The sequence below is a fragment of the Mixophyes fleayi genome, chromosome 7, assembly GCF_038048845.1.
Source record: "Mixophyes fleayi isolate aMixFle1 chromosome 7, aMixFle1.hap1, whole genome shotgun sequence".
In the NCBI taxonomy this organism is placed as follows: domain Eukaryota; kingdom Metazoa; phylum Chordata; class Amphibia; order Anura; family Limnodynastidae; genus Mixophyes; species Mixophyes fleayi.
In genome coordinates, this window is record NC_134408.1 from 58,887,060 (window position 1) to 58,909,847 (window position 22,788).

The 22,788-nt window shown below is 39.7% G+C and overlaps 1 protein-coding gene across 1 annotated transcript in view; it reads right to left on the reverse strand.

The window, feature by feature from the left end:
• Positions 1–22,788, reverse strand: part of KATNIP (katanin interacting protein) — a 137,722-nt gene that overhangs the window by 12,476 nt on the left and 102,458 nt on the right. The window contains exons 21-25 of the mRNA XM_075179860.1: positions 21,950–22,104; positions 21,696–21,757; positions 19,089–19,199; positions 6,449–6,588; positions 3,038–3,139 (exon numbers count right to left, since the gene is read on the reverse strand). Coding sequence (XP_075035961.1) covers positions 3,038–3,139; positions 6,449–6,588; positions 19,089–19,199; positions 21,696–21,757; positions 21,950–22,104 — 570 coding nt within the window. The remainder of the gene's footprint in view (positions 1–3,037; positions 3,140–6,448; positions 6,589–19,088; positions 19,200–21,695; positions 21,758–21,949; positions 22,105–22,788) is intronic.

The window sequence follows — 22,788 nt, forward strand, 5'->3', positions numbered from 1 at the left end:
CAGCAGCAGTGGCAGTAGTAGGCGTACAGCTGCAGGATTCCTCGGATGAATCCCGTATTGGAGAGGACTTAGTCTGGCTGCTGACTTGGGCTGCAGGACTCAATCTGATGGAGATCGTGGAGGAAGTTGACGAGGAGGGTGTTGCTGGTGTGTATCCAACTGGACCACGGGATTTAGGTGTCCCTGTACCGATGACGGTCCTAGCCCCAGTTCCTGAACTAACCACTGAACTATGAAGGTTATTCAGGTGATGTATAAGGGAGGATGTCCTTAGGTGGGCAAGATCCTTACCCCTGCTTATTTGAGCTTTACAAGCTACATATGGCCATACATTGGTTGTCCAGATTTGGATAAAAATAACTCCAGACCGAAAAGGTGCATTTTTTGGTCTTCTGACCAGGCATGACGATGGGCTTTTTCATCCCATGAACATCAGCTGTTTCCCCCCCTGGTGCCTCATTTACAATAACCACATCACCATCCTCATCATCAAGTTCCTTCACAGCGCCAGCTACATCATCAATAGCCTCCTCCCGAGCCACCTCTTCCCGTACAGTGATGGGAAGGTCAGGCTTCACAACCACCAACACCCTTGGACTCACCTTGGGGATTTGTGATAATTTCTCTTTAGAAGGCAGAGTTATTTGCTGTTTTGTTGCTGACAGCATAACTCTCTTTAATTTTTTGTAGGGGGGGGGAGGAGGAGGAGGAGGGCTAAGATCCTTGGGTGAAGATGGACCACTAGTCATGAACACGGGCTAGGGCCTAAGCCATTCCTTGCCACTACGTGTCGTAAATGGCATATTGCCAACTTTACGTTTCTCCTCAGATGATTTTAAGTTTCTCTTTTTGCTTTTTTTTGAGAACTTGGGCTTTTTGGATTTTACATGCCCTGTACTAGGAGATTGGGCATCGGGCTTGGAAGACAACGTTGATGGCATTTCATCGTCTATGTCATGACTAGTGGCAGCAGCTTCAGCATTAGGAGGAAGTGGGTCTTGATCTTTCCCTACTTTATCCTCCAAATTTTTGCTCTCCATTATATGTAGCACAAGATACTGCAGAATGTGTGAACTTGGTAATATTGCAGTACCAATGGGCTTATACTGCAGGATTGGTTTGTCAAATTTTGTTGTAATTAAAAAAAATAAAAAATTAGTTTTTTGTATTTTTTTTTATTAACTTTTTTTTAATTTTTTAAACACTTGGGAATATTGGGGAAATAACTATGCCCTTAGAAGCACAGAGCACGGGACACAGGACCACTGGACTGAACAGGACACAGCACACAGGACCCAGCAGCACCACTGAACTCAAAATTGACAGAGCACAGCACACAGCACCACTGGACTGATACTGCAGAATGTGTGAACTTTGTAATATTGCAGTACCAATGGGCTTATACTGCAGGATTGGTTTGGCAAATTTTGTTGCAATTAAAAAAATTTTTAATTAGTTTTTCTAATTTTTTTTTAATTGACTTTTTTTGAATTTTTTAAACACTTGGGAATATTGGGGAAATAACTATGCCCTTAGAAGCACAGGGCACAGCACACAGCACCACTGGACTGATACTGCAGAACACAGCACAGCACAGCACAGCACAGAACTAAACAGCACAGCACAGAACTAAACAGCACAGCACGAGATCTACCAGAACAGAGGACCACCTAACACACCCTCTCTCTACCCTGATCAATGCCCGAGTGAAGATGGCGGCGACTAGCGGGGAATTTATAGGTTCCGAGTATCGCGAGATCCGACAGCGGGATTATGACTCAGAGCCTCGGTTTCAAGTTTTCATTTGGCGCCAATACCCGGATCTGTCTCGGATCAGACTCGGATCGGAAAGGTTCGGGTGGGATCGGATTCACAAAATCCGAGTGCGCTCATCTCTAGACAAAACCACGTTAAAAAAGGGCGCTTACGTCGGGAAGTAACGCTCTTCCCCTGAGGAGGCCTGGCCTAGCCCCAAATGCATGACAAGAACCTTTTTAACACCTTAAGTAGCTTGATTTGACTAGAATGCATGAGTATCATGCACGGGTTAACTTGTAGTAAATGTATTCCTTAGACTTCAGGAAATAGGACTGAGAGAACCCTGTCTGAGTATACACCTGTCAACAGTCTCAATTTTCCACAGGTCAGTAATGGGTTTCAGTGCCCAAAAGGAGTCTGGCCTTAGTCAAATAGACATGGTCAGGTCAGATCAGAAATGTTGGCAGGTGATAAGGTTACATCCAATTAATTACTGATTACATTGGAAGTACAACATACTATCCTTGTCCATCTACACAATGTGAAAAGAAAATAATATTATATAATGTGATCTGATGTGCTGCTACTAATAGCAACAAGTCATCTATTCACTTCTGTTAGTCTAGCTTAACTAAATTGTTAAAATGTTTACAAACTGATCTTGGATTATTTTTTATAGTTTACAGCACATTTTGCTTTGCACCACATTATTAAATCTAATAACAACACATAAAGTAAAGTCTGAATAAAAGTAATTCAATAAATATGCGGGACAATGTCATCACTACAACTATAACAGTATGCCACAACATTAAAAAGTATCAAAAATATACACTAACGCTTATTTAGGTGAAGGATGAATCCATTGCGATGGGAATCAATATTTGTGATCGATACTGTTTGGTCAAAACATCTGAACTTGCAATAAATCTCCTAAAGCTGGGAGCAGAACTATAACTCTTCCAGCAAGTAATCCTTTTGTCAGTTCTATAAATAACTGTATAAAGTTAAAAAGTGTCTTTCATAAATATGAAAAAAAATTTAAATTCTTGTAAGGTCATTTAACTCTACATTTTTTTCACTGCATCCAACATGGAAAGTATGCAAAATAAGACATCTTAATTTGTTTCTGAAAATTAAATATAGTAGTAATTCTTTCAGAATACATTAGTGATTATATTAACAACTTATTTGTTTTAGTAAAACGAATAAAACAGCAAGTCATTTCAGTGACCTGAAGCTAATGGTAATTGCAAAAGCAATTATTCTTAATACTTACGCCAAATTCTTTTACTCCTCTTAGTGGGGTTTTAGCATAATTCCATAATTTGATCATAGACACTTTGGTTGGTTGATCAAAAACAACATAAATTCGATTAACCTATTTTGAAAAAAAGTTTTCAATTAAACAGATACAAGCTATTATAACACAACATGTGTACAGTGGGTGTTTTTTCAAAATTAAAGACCCAGGAGTTACCAAATGGTCACCATTTCAACAATGTATAAAAACAACATATCAATACAAGTGTTGCAGAAGTGCTTATCTTTTTTAGTAGTCTCCTCCACATCTTTGGTTTAAGTTGCTTCATATTGCAACATACATGTTAGCGAGTGGAGTAAACTGGTATTTACAAAACTCAACTAGACAAATCTTTTAGTTTAGTTTTAAAGACAGTACAAATATTTGCTTTGAATGGATGTTAGCTTTACAAGTATTCCTAAATAATTACGCTCCATTTTAGATTAATTTGACTAGGGTCAGGAACATATCTTCATTCTTCAAGACTGAAAAATGAAGGGCAAATGTACTAAATTCAAGATAAGCAGTCATTGTTCTATCAATATTATATAGTTAGTAGCCATTGGTTTTAGTGTCGTCCCAAAAATTACATGAGGATATGAAACAATAATATGTATTATTATTTAATATTCATTAAAACAGGCCACACACACAGTGGGTGAGGTTAAAACAACCCAAAGCCAAGTAAACCATGAGAATGTTAATAGCAGCACAGATATTTTTATATTTAGACAACTCATGCACGTCGAAGTGTACACAAGTTTAATGTATTTGCTGACACAACTCCTGACTAGGCCTTACTTGCTCTAAAAACTTCTTCATGAGTCTCCTATGTCCTAAATGCACATTTAGACCACAACCTTAATTTCCCGGTCTTTTCCGCCTCTCTCCCACTCTGTGCTCCTTCAAACGTGCACTCAAAACTCACCTCTTTCTCAAAGCCTACCACCCATCCACTTAACCCCAACTCCTCCGCTCATTCTCCCCTCTCTCCCATTGCCTCAACTGGCTCCTCTTGTGCCTGGTCTGTCAACCCTCCCTTAGGATGTAAGCTCGAATGAGCAGGGCCCTCTTCCCTCTTGTCTCCTTACACGTTCTTCTGCTCCGTGTCTATTGCATCTGCCTGCCTGGAGTTTCTGAAGTATTGGTACTTTTTGTTTATTGTTCTGTACTGTTATACCCTGTATAGTCTACTGTTTGTACTATGTGCGGCGCTGCGGAAACCTTGTGGCGCCTAACAAATAAATGATAATAATAATAATAATTTTCAAAAACGGTCCTGTAGCTTTGCTACCAGAGATGCAATGTTTTCTCGCACAATCTTTTCTCCCATATCAAAAGCAGAGAACTGGTGCCTTCTACACGTGCACACGGTTCATGTTTTTGAGTGCAGTTTTTGCAATTCTGCACAGGGGCGAAAATTTCCCACGTACATCAGAGACTAGCAACCACAAAACACCCTATACAAGGTTCTGGCAGACCACCAGCAATTTCCAGTATATTGAACTTGGTTTCCATAAACCAATGTTCCTGATTTTCCTTACTGGACTGATTACATGTGCTGGGTGAATGCTTTTCTAGCACTTATCTTCTGGTACTGGCTGATTATTCCCTTTTGATCCCCGTTATTGGTTGACTACATCTCTTGCGCTCTATCCTTGGCTACGTTTCTAATTATTCTGTGTATCCCTTCCTGCAAAAGGCAATAGGAATGTTTGATCCAAGTGAATGAAAATGAAAATCCACTTTTCTGTATTATTGTTTTACTACAAGGCCTCACATTGAGTTTATGCCAACATTTCGCCAATCTGAGTATTAATACATTAATTGCAGCACAGATTAGTACTTTACTCTTTTACATTCTGTTTGTATACTTAATATAAAATAATACACCCTATAATATTTAATAACATATATATGAATGTTTCATATAAAACTGCATTTTATCTGACAAACTTCCTGCATTGGTTTTACAGGAATAACACATAATTAATTTATGCTGCTGGAGGAGCCTACTCATTACTCTGTCAAACTCTTAAGTTCTGGCTTTCTGCTGACCTCCATTTCCCTGCTTAAATCAAGACACTGCTGCTGTCACCTGCAGCCCTGTACTAAAATAATCACATGAGTTGACATGTTATTGCCTTCCACAAGACCATCACACTCATCTCCTGAAACACTTCGCTGTGTTGTCCAGTCCAATGATTTGATTGGCTAAAGGTATTTCTGTCCCCACTTACTTTAAAACTGAAAACTTCTGGATGAACAATGCAAAAAGTTGCTCTACCCTCAAAGCACTTAAAAATCATTTGTATTTCTACAATGGAGTTTAGACATATCTTCCTCTCATGCCACCCTTCATCTGCCACCTCTCTTTGCCTAACCTTACACTGGCTCCTGATCCCCTACAGAATCCTCTTCAAACTCCCCACCCTCATCTACAAGTCCCCACCCTCATCTACAAGTCCCTTGCCCACTCCAATGCTCCATACATTTCCAAACTCCTCTTCATACACACTCCCTCCTGCCTCTTGCGATCAGCCAATGACCATCTACTTTCTTTCCCTCTGACCACCACATCCCACTTCCGAATCCAAGATTTCTCCCGGGTTGTTCCCCTTCACTGGAACGATCTCCCTGTTATATCAGACTTTCCCCTAGTCTGTGCAGCTTCAAACGGGCACTAAAAACCCACCTATTCTTGAAAGTCTACCATCCATCCGCTTAGCCATCTCTCTATGCTTGATTACCTCATCCTCAATCCCTCATACGCGTTCCTCTTACACCAGATGCCCTTCACCGACTCTCCCTTGTGTCTGCTGTCTTGTGTCTACCTTTAGCGTGTAAGCTCTTATGAGTTATAATGTTACTCGTTTATTCTTCTGTGCTGTTATACATTGTACGTTCTTATTGTTTGTAATCTGTATGGCACTGCGAACAACTTGTGGCGCCATATAAAGTAGAATAATAATAATAATAGTAATAATAAACAGGTATCAAAATGTGCCCGTTATAAGAATTATAAAGAAGAATGAGTGTCAACCAATTTTACATTTTAAAATGATTTTATTTGGTTTTCTTAAACATCAAATTGAACAAAAAAATATGTCTCTCTAACAACGAACTAAACAACAAACAATTACTGTAAAAAAAATAACCAACCTATGAACTCTAGCTCATAAGAAACCATTAGTCAACTTAACCGACCTTAAACCACTTAAAAGTTTCTAGTATCGTAAAATAACAAAAATTCTAACTTCAAAGTTGTTGCAATATGAGCACAATTATTTAATTGTATTTAGTCAGTTGGGCACACCATGTAAGAGTACTGCATACTTTAATTCACTATAAACACAGTGCCTTCATAATTTGCTGTAAGAAACTTACCAAGCCAGGAAGAATTGGAGAGAGCCATGCATGTCTGCCATCACTGCTATTATTTATATTGTCAATGAGCTTGTCCGGTGTTCTCACATCTCCGGACACACCTTCTAAAACATTTATACTTTCTGGAAAAGCAGCAATATCTAACAAAATGTTAAAGAAATGCTAAAAGTAAAGCTCTTGGTAAGTATGCTCAAACAATATATGAAAACAAAAACTTTACATTTTTTAGCAAACTGACAGACATTCAAATATGTAGAACTGACTGAACTTGGGATAATATAACCCCTACTGTAAATTATAAGGATATTAAGTGTCACGGACGATTCTGTGTATAAAGGTACAATGTCGCACACCAAATGCTTTCATCTAGGTCATGATTCTCCAAAATGACTTTTAAGATCCATAAAAATTCACAATTGAGGCTTTATTCCTTAGAACACTCAAGTTGTATTAATGATCATTAAAGTGATGACATCAGAAGTCACCATTTATTTAGATATTTATACATATTGTAGGATCTATTTATTAAAATGAAGAGATTGCGCTCATTTTCTATCCATCACCGCAATCTAACAACATCTCATCGAGACAGCGAAGTGATATTCAACTGCCTTGACAACACTGGCACAGAGTGGTAAGGGTTAACTTATTGCTTTGCCGAGCGAGTCTCAGGGGATGTGCACGTAAATGACCTGGCTAGCCTGTTAACACTTGCAAAGTGGAACTGAAAGCCCAGACTTCCACAAACAACCACAATTTAAAAAAAATAAAAAATAATAATTGCAACAACAAAAAACAAAAAAAAAAAGCTAAAAATATGTAAAAAAAATATAAAACTAATTATTTAAAAAATATTGACCAGTGAAGAAATGTTTTATTCAAAACATGAATAATTTTTTAATTGGTCTTCTTGTTATCACATATGGTAGTAGCAGAACAAATGTTGTGGCGCTACATGTACCACCAAGATATCTGTTAAATCTTAGGATACTGATGGCTGTGACAACTTGATGTGCATGTTGAAGCCCTATCACCGTCTAAAACACTAGTTTGTGCCAGAGATATTTTCACCTCTAAAATATAGACCCTGTATTTGCGAATGACTCACTCATGGTTGCAGTAAATAAAAAACTAACAAATATTAAACAAGGTCATTTTAAATTAATAATATGCATTAAGTGTCTGAGAAAGTCCTCTGTACTGAATACATAAACAAAATAAAAAAAATGCCTAAAAACTCAGTTTTGTTATGTAAAGATAGCGTTTCAACATTTCTGCCGAAGGTGGATATTGTCTACAACAAAACAATTTATTAGCTGTATTTTTATATATCATGCTTTATATAAAATATTTATAGATTAGAGGAAAGGACTCCTTGGCGCTGAAGCGAGAGAGGTGCAGTGAGGTCGTGTGTAAAAAAAGGGGGAGAGTTTATTGTGCTGATATAAGATAAACACAGTGAAACAAAGTTCTGGCCAGAACAAATAATTCCATATACATATATTCAAGCAATATTGTGCCGCATAGACACTTGATAAGCTTTAAACTGTAAGCTGTAAATAAGGTGCACAGAGTGCACCATAAACAGTAAAGTATAATATTCAAAGGCAAATGCACCAGAGAAAATGCTTATAACAGAAACACCAATGTGGCAATCAACGAAATCTGATGTGTCAAGTCTCTTGTAGTGCCTAATAGGCACTCCACTGAACAAGCGTGCAAAGTGTACAGGAATGAATCCTAAACGGCTTAGATGACACAGTCTGTTTCAAAACAAGGTAGTGGATTCCAAAACAATTGAAAATCCAATAGGAATGAAGAGGGACTTAGTCATTCTCTGTGGGAGCCTGTTGTTCGTTCTTCCTTACCTTCCCTAGGTGGAACAGGGGACGGCATTGTCCTGGCTTTGGAAGCAGTGATCTCACTGCACCTCTCTCGCTTTAGCGCCAAGGAGTCCTTTCCGCTAATCTGCAAAACTTCTTTAGGGACTGGGGTCACCTATATCATTCTCCTTTTGGCAGCTCTACATACACATCTAGGGAGCGCTGTTTTCCACCCATTGACCAATAAAATATTTATAACTTACTACTGGAATGGTGCTAGCTTTCTACTGTTGCTTAATATGTTTCACTATCTAAGCATACATTTTACTTTTTAAGTTATTTCATACATACTCAAAAAAGACTGCATCACACAAAGCCACATTAGACATGTTTCTAAAATATATATCATGCTTTTTAACCATAAAGACCACTAGTGTTCCTTAATGCTTGTGAAAGCATGTAAATGACCCCTTACACCCCAGCATTAGCGCTTGTGGTCGAAAGTGTTTGAGCTGCGTAGTCAGCCTTGGACCTGGCTGTCCCATTTACATGTGATCACCACTCTTGCGGTCAGAGATCCTCCATTGGACCTCACCAACTACAAAAAAATTAAGCTGGACATCTTCCTGAATTAATCTATAAGGGATGTGATGACTAGATGACTGGGTCAGAGCATCTCCAAAACGGCAGGTGTTCCTGATATAAAGTGGTTAGTAGCTACCAAAATTGGTCCAAGGAAGGACAATTGGTGAACCGGTGAGAAGGTCATAGGTGCCCGAGGCTCATTGATGCACGTGAGAAGGCTAGCCCATCTGGTCCAATCCGACAGAAGAGCTACTGTAGCACAAATAGCTGAACAAGCTGACGCTGGCTATGATAGAAAGATGTCAGAATATACAGTGCATCGCAGATTGCTGTGTGGCCGCAGAGCGGTCAGATTGACCATGCTGACCCCAATCCACTGGTGAAAGCGCCTATAATGGACACTTGTGTGAAAGAACTGGACTAGGAAGGTGGTGGCCCGGTATGAAGAATCACGTTTTCTATTACAACATATGAATGTCCGCATCGATTACTTGGGGAAGATATGGCAACTGGGGCAGCACTATGGGTAGAAGGCAAGCCGACAGGGGCAGTGTATTCTGTTGTGAAACCCTGGCTCCTGACATTCATATGGATATTACTTTGACATGTGCCACCTACCTAAACATTGTTGCAGACCAAGTACTCCCCTTCATGTCAATAGTATTCCCTGATGGTAGTGGCCTCTTTCAGCAGGATAATGTGCCTTGCCACACTACAAAAAATGTTGAGGAAGGATTTGAGGAACATGACAAAGAGTTAACTTGGCCTCCAAATTCCACAGATCTCAATCCGATCACGCATCTGTGGAATGTACTGAAAAAACAAGTCAGAGCCGTGTAAGTCCCACTGTGCAACTTACATTACTTAAAGAATCTGCTCCGAACATCTTGGTGCCAGATACCACAGGACACCTTCAGAGACCTTGTGGAGTCCATGCCTCTAAGGGTCAAAGCAGTTTTGGCAGCATAAGGGGGACCTACACAATATTAGGCAGGTGCTTTTAATGTTGTGGCTGATCAGTGTATACATTAGTATACACACCCTTGTTAAAGTGCATTCATTACTTTTAAAAAGTAACAAATATTCACAGGATATGCTCAAATATTTTTAATACAATTTAACATTATGTTTCAGTTTACTTTGGATTAGATGCTTTTGCAGAAAGATAATTTTTTTCCAACTGTACCCAGTGAAACCAGGATTACATTCTGTGACTGGCAGATGACCCTACAACATGCTGTTCTGTTGCTAAATGTGCAAATATCAGCATGGGATTCTTCACATATGGCCACTCTTTCTCTGCTAAAACCACTGGATTATCTTTGCACAATCTTAGCTTTGAGTACAAAATAACTGTGCTGCAATAACTAGATGCCTTGATCCAATAAAGTATAATAACAATTTTAATTAATATAAGTAATGCATGTCATTTTGCGAATAAATTCCCTCAATAGGAAAGATCTATGAAAACTGCTTTTATTAAGATCCCAGCTGTGAGGGCATGAATGTCAGCCTTTTAGCCATGATTCATCTTTCACGTATTTCTAGGATATTTAACTGTTTCATTTCTGAGTTCAGTGTATGTTATCTGGATGCCTCCCCATAGTGCAGTGCTGTTCCTATAGGTTATGAAAGAGTCTACTAATTTGTATATCAGTCTTCATTTACTTAAAGATAGTTAATTTCAAATTCATCATTGCATGTTAATATGATGTGCTTTATTTGACAAACTGGAAACAGAAATGTGTTATCATAGACAGTGGCAAACATATAATAATTATATAGCTCTGATGTACAAATGTGCCAATGTTACAAAATTATTATAAAAGACAGATGCATTTATATTTATTTTACATGATTGACAATAAAATTAGGTACTGTGGAGCAACGAAAATAAATTATATGCAGGAATATATGTTTTACCATTTATTTTTATTTATTTTTTCTAAAACGGTATCTTGAAAACGCTAACATTAATACTACAGCCTGAGTAAAAGCCTAGATATTATGTATCATTTATGAGAAAAACAAGTATAAAACACTCTAATACTTCCTGCTAAAAGGCATCATTTCATTTATCTGTCTTATCAAACAGCGGTAGCAAATTAGATGCCCCGTTGTCTATATAGTTATGCGTTTGGATAAGGCACCTGATCAGTGAAGTGTATCTTCACACGTGAGGTAACTCCAATTTGGTTCCTCCTTCATATATTGTATCAATAGGGCAGGAAACATGAAAGGGGAGGTATGCTGCAGTGCTGGTAAGACTGCATCCTATTGCATGTTGCCTTGCTTGTTAATAATAGATGTGTGTTTAAAGAATGTTGAATCATGAGATGCAGATGTTAACTGAGAACCCTTCTTAGGGTGCATGCACAGTGGGTGGTATTCAGCCTGTGATACCCTTCTGCTCCAGCTGTGTTAAAAAATTAAATTGAACTTTAAAAAGGGATCAAATGTTGATCCCATGAGCCATTCATGCAGCCATTCAGGGCAATGTGTGGTAAAGAATACAGTATACACAGAACAAAATATTACAATCTGCAGGTATGCGCTCATGTGAGCATTCACTCTACCTTTTCCCCAAGTGGCCATGAAATTAGCATAGAGATCTTTTTTAAAGTTCAGTTTTAGATGAATTCTGTACAACGTTTGCACCTGAAGCTGAATGCCAATGTGCATGCAATCACATTGTCCATATATAAGAAAACAAAAATGTGCTGTGGGATTTAGGGTAATAGCACAGAGAGCTATCAAATGCTACAGGAATTCCCCCTCCCCCTTTTATAATGACTGGGGTCTCTTCAGAGGAGGGTTTAACAATACCAAATGAACATTTTGAAGGTGCGCATAGACAGTAATGACGGAGAAATACAGAAATTAAATTGAACTGCAAAATAGTAGTGTTTTCTAGCCTGATGTGAAATGGTACAAAAACGTTTTTAAGTAAAATATGCAGGACCCTGGGAAAGCAAAATATGTATAAGGCTAATTGATCAGTGGCAGAAAAGTGGGGACTGCAACCGGACTACTGGCATCTTAAAAGTGGATGCAAAACGCATCTTTCCACCAAATCTGGTCCTATAATAACCAGCCTCTGCTCCGGTTCTAACTAGTAGCGGAACTGTGCCATCCCTAACCCATCCCTCCATATTCATCGCATGAACCTTCTTCCTCTCATGCCCCACCTAATACTCACTCCCTCCCCCGAACAACCCTGCACTGTGCCCCTTTCTCATTCATTACCCATCTAATTCCCTCTCCCTCCCCCTCACAACCCTGCACTGTGCCCCTTTCTCCTTCATTCCCCATCTAATTCCCTCTCCCTCACAACCCTGCACTGTGCCCCTTTCTCCTTCATTTCCCATCTAATTCCCTCTCAACCCTGCACTGTGCCCCTTTCTCATTCATTCCCCATCTAATTCCCTCTCCCTGCCCCTCACAACTCTGCACTGTGCCCCTTTCTCCTTCATTCCCCATCTAATTCCCTCTCAACCCTGCACTGTGCCCCTTTCTCATTCATTCCCCATCTAATTCCCTCTCCCTGCCCCTCACAACCCTGCACTGTGCCCCTTTCTCATTCATTCCCCATCTAATTCCCTCTCCCTGCCCCTCACAACCCTGCACTGTGCCCCTTTCTCCTTCATTCCCCATCTAATTCCCTCGTCCTCCCCCTCACAACCCTGCACTGTGCCCCTTTCTCCTTCATTCCCCATCTAATTCCCTCTCCCTCCCCCTCACAACCCTGCACTGTGCCCCTTTCTCCTTTATTCCCCATCTAATTCCCTCTCCCTCCCCCTCACAACACTGCACTGTGCCCCTTTCTCATTCATTTCCCATCTAATTCCCTCTCCCTCCCCCTCACAACCCTGCACTGTGCCCCTTTCTCCTTCATTCACCATCTAATTATCTCTCCCTGCCCCTCACAACCCTGCACTGTGCCCCTTTCTCCTTCATTCCCCATCTAATTCCCTCTCCCTGCCCCTCACAACCCTGCACTGTGCCCCTTTCTCCTTCATTCCCCATCTAATTCCCTCTCCCTGCCCCTCACAACCCTGCACTGTGCCCCTTTCTCCTTCATTCCCCATCTAATTCCCTCTCCCTCCCCCTCACAACCCTGCACTGTGCCCCTTTCTCCTAACCACTTTACACTCTTCCTATTTGAAAAATTAAAACCATAACATCACTATGGTACAAGACCAGTACACAACTTGACTTCCTGTTGTAAAAGCAGTGTATGGGAGTGTTGTGTGCCCCACACTTATGTATATAATATTATTGCTAAACCTATTTGGAATTTTGTAATAATTTCTGTACTTGATGTTGTTAATGAAAAGTATTCAAAAAAAGAAAAAAAAAGCAGAAGCAAAAATATTCTGAATACAGAAATTTAGAACCAAAGACCTTCAATACTACCATGGCACTGACATGTAATAAACATGGACTCATTAAAGAAAAACAGTATATTGTTTATGTCAGTGGTTCCCAAACTTTTGCAGTTCGCGGCACTCTTAGAGAGTCTCCATAATTTTTTCAAGGCACCCATCCAAAATAATTATTGAGCAGTCCTGTTTTAGAAGTAGTTGGGTCAAAAAAACGTAATAAGTATTTAGGTCAGGACAGATATACTTATTTAGTTGTATGCAAAAATAAGACGCATAGATCCAAGGAAAAAATAATATTTTTATATATTTTTTTCAATTATATTTCTGTCAAAGAATAATTGACAACTAACTGACACTGTGACCTCCTTCATCTCCACACACTCTGCCCCCTCTGCATCCAGTCACGCTGCCCCCTCTGCCCTCTCTCACGCTGCCCCTCTGCCCCCTCACATGCTGCCTCTCTGCCCTCTCTCACGCTGTCACTGTGCCTCCTCTCACACTGCCACTCTGCCCTCTCTCACACTGCCTCCTCTCACGCTGTCCCCGCTGCCCCCCTCTCACTTTGCCACTCTCACTGCCATCCTCTCTCACTCTGCCCCCACTTTGCCCCCCTCTCACTCTGCTACTCTCTTTCTGCCCCTTTCTCTATGCCCCTCTCTCACTCTGCTGCCACTCTGCCCCCCCTCCGCCGCGGCCAGCCAGAGAAAAAAAACTCTCCAATCCGCGCGGCGCCGGGACCCAGCATCCTCCTCTCTCCCGCAGCTTGTCACTGATTGTCGGGCGTGCTGAAGAAGAGAGAAGGATGCTAGGTCCCGGTGCGGCGCGGATTGGTAAGTTTTTCTTTTTTTCCTCTGACTGGCCGCGGCACCCCTGGGAGCCGCTGCGTACACTTTGGGAACCGCTGGTTTATGTAATTATACTTTAATAACATACAAAGCCTAGTGTTTGTGTGGAGTTGATTGGAGTCTTTTAGTGCATTTTAGAATTCACACTGCAGATGTTCGCTACCCATAATGCTACTCTGCTTATGGCTGGCTGGTGTAAAAACTGCCAGAAAAATGAAAAGCTTAAGCAAATAATAAAGTAATTCAAGTGAAGGTTTTACAAGATTACATAAAGAAAACTTTGCTATTTTAAAATAATCCCACTCAAAGTTCATAAGACAAGTTATATACGATTTTTTAAATAAATGTTCTACTGTACAATTAAATAATATAAACTATAGCTGAAATACCACTAGACAGAGCCTTAATCAGGTTTTATCTTGTGTTATCTTAAGCTTCTCTGATGCATTTCTCAAGAGTTTAAAAGCAAATCCTCTTCTGAACATTTTCTATAAACAGATCAGATTCAATTTACGCACTACAGTTACTTTTAATTCCCAATAGTTGTCCATATGGTTAAGTCTTTGAAGCAGTGTCCCCTTGTGTAGGTTTTCAACCTTTAACTGAATTAAAATTCAAGTCGACAATAAAGATTTTGCCATTGCATTGTCACATAACAAATTGTATATATTTCCTGAAAAGGGGAACTTTACTGCATAAAAACACTCCGTATACTGTATTTGCTGTTAAAGAAGCTGAAAATGCATCAGATAATTAGAAAGAATATAGTAATGTAATACACACACACACATAAAGACTTTAAAGTGTCAAATTGTTTTTTAAACTAAAGAGAAAGTCAAGCCACCATTTGAAATTCATTTATACCAATTTCCATTTCAATCCTCTGTAGATGGCTGTCATGTTGGGAGGGAGGTGCTTCTCTATCTTAGCAGGCAGAGTTTCAGTGACCACGTGACATACTTTCTGTGGATAAATGCACTGTAGGGTAGGTTCATTTACAGGGCAGATCCAGTAGTGTCATAGCCAGGGCCGCCGAGAGGGGGGGGCGGGTACATTTTACCTGGGCCCGGCCATGCCAGGGGGCCCGGGCCGGGCCCTCGTCGCTAATTTAATTTTTTTATTTTTTCTATTTTCTCTTTTGCGATTTTTATTTTTTTTATTTATTTTTTTGGGGATGTCTTGGGTTTCGTTGGTGGGGGGAGCTAGAAGAAAAAAAACAAACAAAAAAAAACCCAATACTCACGTGATCGCGCGGCGCCATGTCCCTCCTCTCCTCTTCTCCATTCACACTGACTGCCGGGCGTGACGTCATCAAGTCACGCCCGTCAGTCAGTGAGGAGCGCCGCAGCCAGCATGAAGAACGAAGACAGACGAGGAGACAGAAGAGAAGAAAAGAAAGGAAAGAAGTTGACAAAAGGTAAGTAAAGAAACGGAGAGGCAAGGGGAGGAAAACAGAGAGGGACAGTACTATAAAGAAAGGGGAGAGAGCCACAGAGGAGGAAAAAAAAGTGGGAGAGAGGAACAGAGGAGGAAAAAAAAGTGGGAGGAACAGAGGAGGAAAAAAAAGTGGGAGAGAGGAACAGAGGAGGAAAAAAATGAGAGAGGCACAGAGGAATAAAAAAAAAGTGGGAGAGAGGCACAGAGGGAAAAAGAAGGAGGGAAGGCAGCATGGAGGGCGCAGTGTGAGCATAAGGGGGCACAGTATTGTGTGTGTGATGGCACAGGGGGCTTGTTGCAATGTAGTGAGTGTGAGGTAGGTGGTGGCTAATTAATGGGTGCTATTTTGTTTGTAGGGTGATGGTGGGGACTATTAATTTAAGATGGGGTGGTTTGGGGGCTATTGAATGTTGGAGTGAGTTTAGGGAGAATGAGGTCTATTTATTAAATGTGACTATGAATTATTTAATGGCAGTGATGGTTGCGGGAAATAGGTATTGCTGGGGCTGTTTGCAGGAAGGGAAATAGGTTTATTTATTAAATGTGAATAGTATTATTTTAATGTTGGGGCTGGAGGAAGGCCTAATTATTAATCGTGGGTGCTATTGATTTAACGCCGGGGCTGGCTGTAATTTTCTAAATGTAGCCATTTTTTTTCCAAAATAGGTCCTTCAACACTTCTGGATCCAGACAAGCCACAACTAAAGAAACCAGCAGCCACAGGTGGAGAAAGTGAGAAGAACAGGTAGGAGAGAGCAGCACAGTGTGTGAAATGTTGTGATCCTAGTAGGGACAATATCAATTTTTGGTGAATGTTGTGCCCAATGTAAGGTGTAGGCCAAGACTGAACTGTTTGTGTACACACTGCATTCTTTGTATACTACACTGTGGTGGTAGATGTCCTGAAAGTCAGGAGTGCTTGAGCACATGTGACGCTCCGGCGAATTGAGAGCCTAGTGATTTTGATGTTAGCCACGCCCCAATGGCGCATTTGCACGCCCCCAAATGCATGACCACACCTCCGAAAAAATTTACGCCGCCGTTAGGCTAGCCACGCCCCAATGGCGCATTGCCACGCCCCTGAATGTATGACCACATCCCCAAATTTTTTTGCGGGCTTACTCGACTATGAGGGGGGGCCCCATGAATTTGTTGTACCCGGGCCCTGAATTCCTCTAGGCAGCCCTGGTCATAGCAACACAAATGACTGTATTATCATCTTTCTGAGTGGTATCAGATCCAGGACACTTTCCTATATGGGAGGAGCTTCACCTGTCTGCAGTGGGGAGTTAAAACATTCAGCACAAATGTATATTTGCGCATTGTTCTACAGATGACTTGTACAGAGTGTTATCTGCTAGTATAGTGTCACATTTTTTAGCAGACATGATCACAGTAAAAATTAGAGCAGAAAATTCACTGTAAATATTTTCCTATAGACATCCACTAAAACTAACTGGATGATTTCATACCAGCAATTTTCTTTTATCGATATGCTGGCAGTTTCTGCAGACATAGATAGCTAAAACGCTACTAGAAAATTAAACTCTATTGAAATAAACGGTATCTGACAATTACCTGGCACCTAGAACATTGTCACTATTGTTAAGCAGCAATGTGCAGCTGTTTTTATTTCCTCTGCATGTCAAACCTCAAGATTACATAAAAAACGCTTAATATGTAGAAGATCGATACTCAGCAGAGAAAAATCAATGTGGAAGAATTGCTCATAATCACTCATAAAATTAAACAATGGTTTTCAAAAAAATTAGACTGACAACTGCCAGTGTGACACTACCCTTACGTAGACGTATTTCTGCTCACTGTGCGGCATAACGATGGTTAGGAATATTACAATTACCTGATGATGTTAACTACACTTTACAACTCAAGGACTGCGAGAAATACTTGAAATATTAAATGCAATGACAATAATACAGGATTATTAAGTGGTCCCTTAATTAAACTGACATAGTTTCCTTAAACATGAACAAAATAAATATGAGGTGAGGACAATACCATGCAAGGTCCAGTACAAGCTTCCATTCCGTTTCATTTGTTTATAAGTGACATATTTGATAGATAATAACATTTGACCTAAGCTGTAAAAGGATTGGCATTTCGAAATGAGTAAATTACATGATGAATTATGGAAAACATTTTGATAACAGTACTGTGCATGCAACACATGTTATAAGTTTAAATGAATATACATGATTGCATATGTTTAATGTATTGGTTGCAGAGTAATGGCAACAACTACAGAAGATACAGATTTGGCGAACGATAAAAGCAATTCAGTATTTTTGTTACTAAATTTAAGAGCACCAAGACATGGTATGAGAACTACTGATGTATGGTATAAAACACTTTGTACTTATACCTAATTACAAGAATAATAGAAACCACAGAGTGAATTTATTAAGGTACAAGGCTGCAGACATCAGAGATCATCTACTATCTGTACTAATTTATATTAGGGGCAGTATTATTGTTTATACTATACAAGCTTTCCTAATGAACAGTGAAGCGATGATATCAGAACTCACTGATTATACATTAGGTTCCAAAACAATGTTGGAAAACAACACCATTTGCATCTAAAACTGGAGAACATACGTCTGATTGTGAGCAACGATAGAGGCAAATTATTTAATTCATCCTGCATGTCTGATACTGATTACTATATTGAAAAATCTGCAAAGCATCAATCTACGTTCATTACAATTCAAACACACGTTAAGCATAGTTGATTTATTGGCGTACATTGAATATGCACATTTGCCAGGGGAGATATGCTACTTTGTGTAAGGGTAAGACCCTCTCCAGTACTAAGCATTTTATTCATATTCCCTCCTCTGTTTCTCAATGCTCCTTTAGTGTTTGAAATACCAAGATTAGGCAAGCCCTACTGCCCCTGTTACTTTATAAATTTCCAGAAGTGCCTTCCTGCGGAGAATATTGGAGGCCTCAAGATTCCAAACTGTTGGACACTGTGTTTGTAGGACATCTTTCGACAAACAACCAAACCAGTATTGGGGGAGCAATGTAATGAGAGTCCCCCTTGACTGGATATTAGCAGCCACGGTCAGATGCTGCATTCACTACATTTGTCTACCATTGTAAGTATCCCCACTGTTAGTAAATCCTTCAGCGTAAATCTGGGTTAGTCAACCAGTCTGCATGCGGTATCAAATATAAAATAAGAGTGGGGATACTTTATTGGTGGGTACCACCCTGCTCCACTTGGGATGTGAGGGAGATGATCACACTTCTTATTAACTTAGGAATGTCATAAAATAATATCCAGAGGGGAATGCATCCAGGAGAAAAAGAGAAATGATTCAACTTAGTCAGACAATATAGTTTGTGATGATTGCTACTTATATTCAATTCACTGGCAAAACAAATCCCAATCCCATTTTAACAAACGCTACTGGAAAATAAAATAAAGTTTACTCTCTTTAAATCGGACATAAATGTGTCTACAAGGGTCACTATATAGATTTCAAAATTTTGCCAACTACCACAACTGATGGAAAGTCATCTTACTTCAAAAGGATACTGTTTTCTGTCAGGTGGATTTTTTCTCCATGTTCATTGTACATCTCAAGACCATTCAGCCCAATGTAATATGGGTCTCCCCAGCTGGTGAGAAGTTGCAACTGAAAAATAACTGGAAACGAATTTCAGGAAAATATTGATATGTAATGTTATAGACAGCAAGTTGGGAAATCATCTTAGTGGTTTAAAATGTGAATAGAGGAATAATGTGCCATTATAATATAGCTATGAAATAAACATACACATTACTTGTCTGAAAGGCGAGGCATTTTCGAGAACTCTAGCTAAATGTTAGCCTTAAAACAGAGTTATGATCAAGCTTTAAGTAGCAAAATTCAGAACAACACCAGAAGGGAATTTACTTAAAGTGCAGAAGGTAAATGTATCAAACAATGATTTTTGCAAATTGAAGATATCTGGCGACTTTGCATGGTAAATTTAAAGCGGCAATAGCTTTAAAGGCAAGTTTTGCCTTTACAGCCATTGCCGCTTTAAATTTACCATATAAAGTCGACGTATATCGACGATTTGCTAAAATTGCTATTTGATACATTTACCCCCAGGTGTGTTAAACAAGTTAGTCTGGGGAGAAAACCCAAGCCTAATAAGAAGAGTAGTGACCTCTTCTAGGTTCTTGACAATAAACATTTTGTTCTGGTGTCACAAAAGGAGACTGAAAGGGTAGCCCCATTTGTATTTTATGTTCTCACTGCGGTAAAGAGTAGTGATGTGTTTCAAGTCCTTATGTTTTGCAAGGGCTAAAGGGGAGAGGTCCTAAAACATTTGAAGTTGGGTGCCCTCAAAGGGGATATATTGCTGTTTGCGAGCCTCTTTCATCACCATCACCAATTCTTTTGCTGTGAAATAATGAAATCTATGGCTCGCATCCCTAAGTTGAGAGGAAGTTTGCGAGCGGGGCAGCAGGCCTTGATGGGCGCGAGCAAGAAGTAAATGGTCCTCAGGAGAGGTCGGGGAGAGATGGCCAAATAGTTTATTCAGATGGTCGTCCAACTGAAAAGATTTGATTTCCCAAGTGACGAATACAAGTATGTGTAGTGGAAAATAGTTGAAAGGTGCACTGTTTCTATCCAATACTAATGCAAAGCTACGAGACCTACTGGTGGAGATGTGTGATATAGTATGCCTTTATACAGAGTTTAGTTCTCGTAGCAGGTATGCTCAAACTTATTAAGGTACCAGATATGTATAGCTATGAGCAAAATATTGTAGTCAACTTCTGAGATGTGCTGGAAACGACTCACCGGCACAAGAGAGCTGCAGAGTGAGATGACAGGCAAGCGGGGAGCTACTGGCGGCAAGGCTCAGTCCCACAAACTAGAAGGCAAACAGCTAGTCCTATGCAAGAGCAAGTACGAGTCCCAGAATGTGAGAAGAGCACCAAGGAGATCAACGCACCTCAGCTAGGGCTTAACCAATGCAGACCTCAGTGGGGCTGGTGCAAAGTTAACAAGATGACTTGAGGTTTAGGCCCCTGAAGGTGAACACACCACTTGCTGAAAGTTGGGCATGGGTAAATGTTTCCGACTCGCTTGTAGGTCAAACAATGCCGATGATGTTCTGGGCCGCTAGAATGTAGTTTGGTGTCTCTGTGGGACCGGGGATTCCCCCATAATACAAAGTAGATGGAACAACGTTGGCAGCTACAAAAGGGTCACTTCTGTTCAGTACAGCTGTTAGGCCACTCCACAGGTGAGGCATTTTTTAACATTGTTATAAATATTACCCTGGTCCTTGTATATTTCCTTTAGTTTGTCCTCCTGAATACATCTCAAATACATTTGTGACTATTACTAAATGCACTGCTTTAATTTGTGTTCTGCATTTCTCACCAGTCTTAATATTCAGGGGCAGAAATGTCCTTTAAAATTCAGATACCAGCAGTAGTTTTTTAAGTGCATTGGCTACCTGGCTCCTCTATTTGTCTGGCCCTGGGAAAATATGTTGAATTTTATTGTTTTTGGATTCTGCAACGCACAGCTCTGCTCGTTGGACACAATGGGCTCTATAGAGGAGTTTTGTGAGGGGACAGAGGAGAGTGAAGAGTGGTGGAAAGGAGAGAAGGGAAATGTAATAAAAAGTTGCATAAACAGTGTACAAATAAATAAATTAGTCCTCTGCTAGTAAAGAACCGATTTATAGTAGATAAAGAGGTATTGGATATTACGAACAAATGAACTTTATATTACTATAAAATACAAAATAGGAAAAATCTGAATATATTTCAATACTTATGCTTAATTTGAATTCTATAAACTTAGCAACCTGTACATAAATTTGAACTGCATTACACTTTATACTGCATTAGGCAGTATAGATATAGAAAATTAAAAAGACATCACAAAGGGACATCTGTATTTCTAATCTACAAAGCTGGTAAAATATTTATGAAAGAACAAACCACAGGAACATCCAAATATGAGATATAATTTTGTTCCTGTGCTTCTAAGATATTGTAAATATTTTTTCTTTTTCAAGAACATTTTATTTATTACTGTCCAAACTTTAAGCATTTGGATTTTAATTGTATATTTCCATAAGGATGGTGTTTTTTGCTGTTGTTTTGGTTACATATTATAAAGAAGGATACAGCCGCCAGGCATCAAAGGTGCTTCATAATCCATGGTAGCAGGCTCCATGCACTTTAAGTAGCTAGAGAAAAAATACCAAAAAACGCAACTGATTAAACAATACTTTCTGATGTGGTGCATTTTATGGACAGTTTTTGAAGACTGTGTATATTGAATTAAGTTGTATGTTTTATAAATAGGAAAAAGCAATTCCTGCTTTTCTGACATAGAAATAAAAATTGTCTAAAAAAGACATTAGTGAATGTTACTGTACCTTGATTGTTTATCAGCTTGATGTTCTGTAACATAGTCAACAAAAAGAATCTCTTGAGCAAAATCAAAGTGACAGTTGCCAGGACCCTTCCGAATCAGAAATCCTTCAGGTGGAGAAATGCAACATCCATCAAGTATTACATGGACAATTTTAGCCTAGAAGAAAAAAAAAAAAAGAAAAAAAATTGGTTGACTTGGAAAACATATTTATTGTGGGCTTTGAAAGAAAAATCAGCCTCAAAGTCATGTAGAATAAAATAGCATTGGATCCATAGATAAACAAATCTTATACAAAATACATATGCTGCAACCATCAATGTTTACTAAATTATGGTGGGTTTGTTATCACACACTGGATTCACATTGTGAGTTCCACCTTCTCCCACCCGTGCTGCAGGACATGTTTTAAATTAGTGTCCAGTGCCTTAAAAGTTAAACTCTAAATTAAATGTGGACATAGTGACTTCAGCACCAGCCGAACAGTGGTACCAGAGGGGCTTCTGATGGAGTGTTTTGGAGCTGGAATTCTGTGACCGAACCTGGTGAGTCATTGCTCTGCCTCCTTCCCTGCAGTCCTGATCTAAAGCAAGCAGAGTTACTGATGAAGGAGCCTGGAGGTGGCAGTGACTGCTCTCTTACAACTAGGAGAACTATGATCGTGGGCGACTGACACTTACAGGCGGTGAGTATCTGGTGGCTAAGAAACATCAATAAGAGTTGTCAGTAAATGGTTAGTGCTATAGAAGACACCCCAGACAGGATGGCAGAGCCTGTCACACACATCTTCCATTATTACGTGGAAAATTTAAAACAGGACTCAAAATTTTGTCCACAAACTTC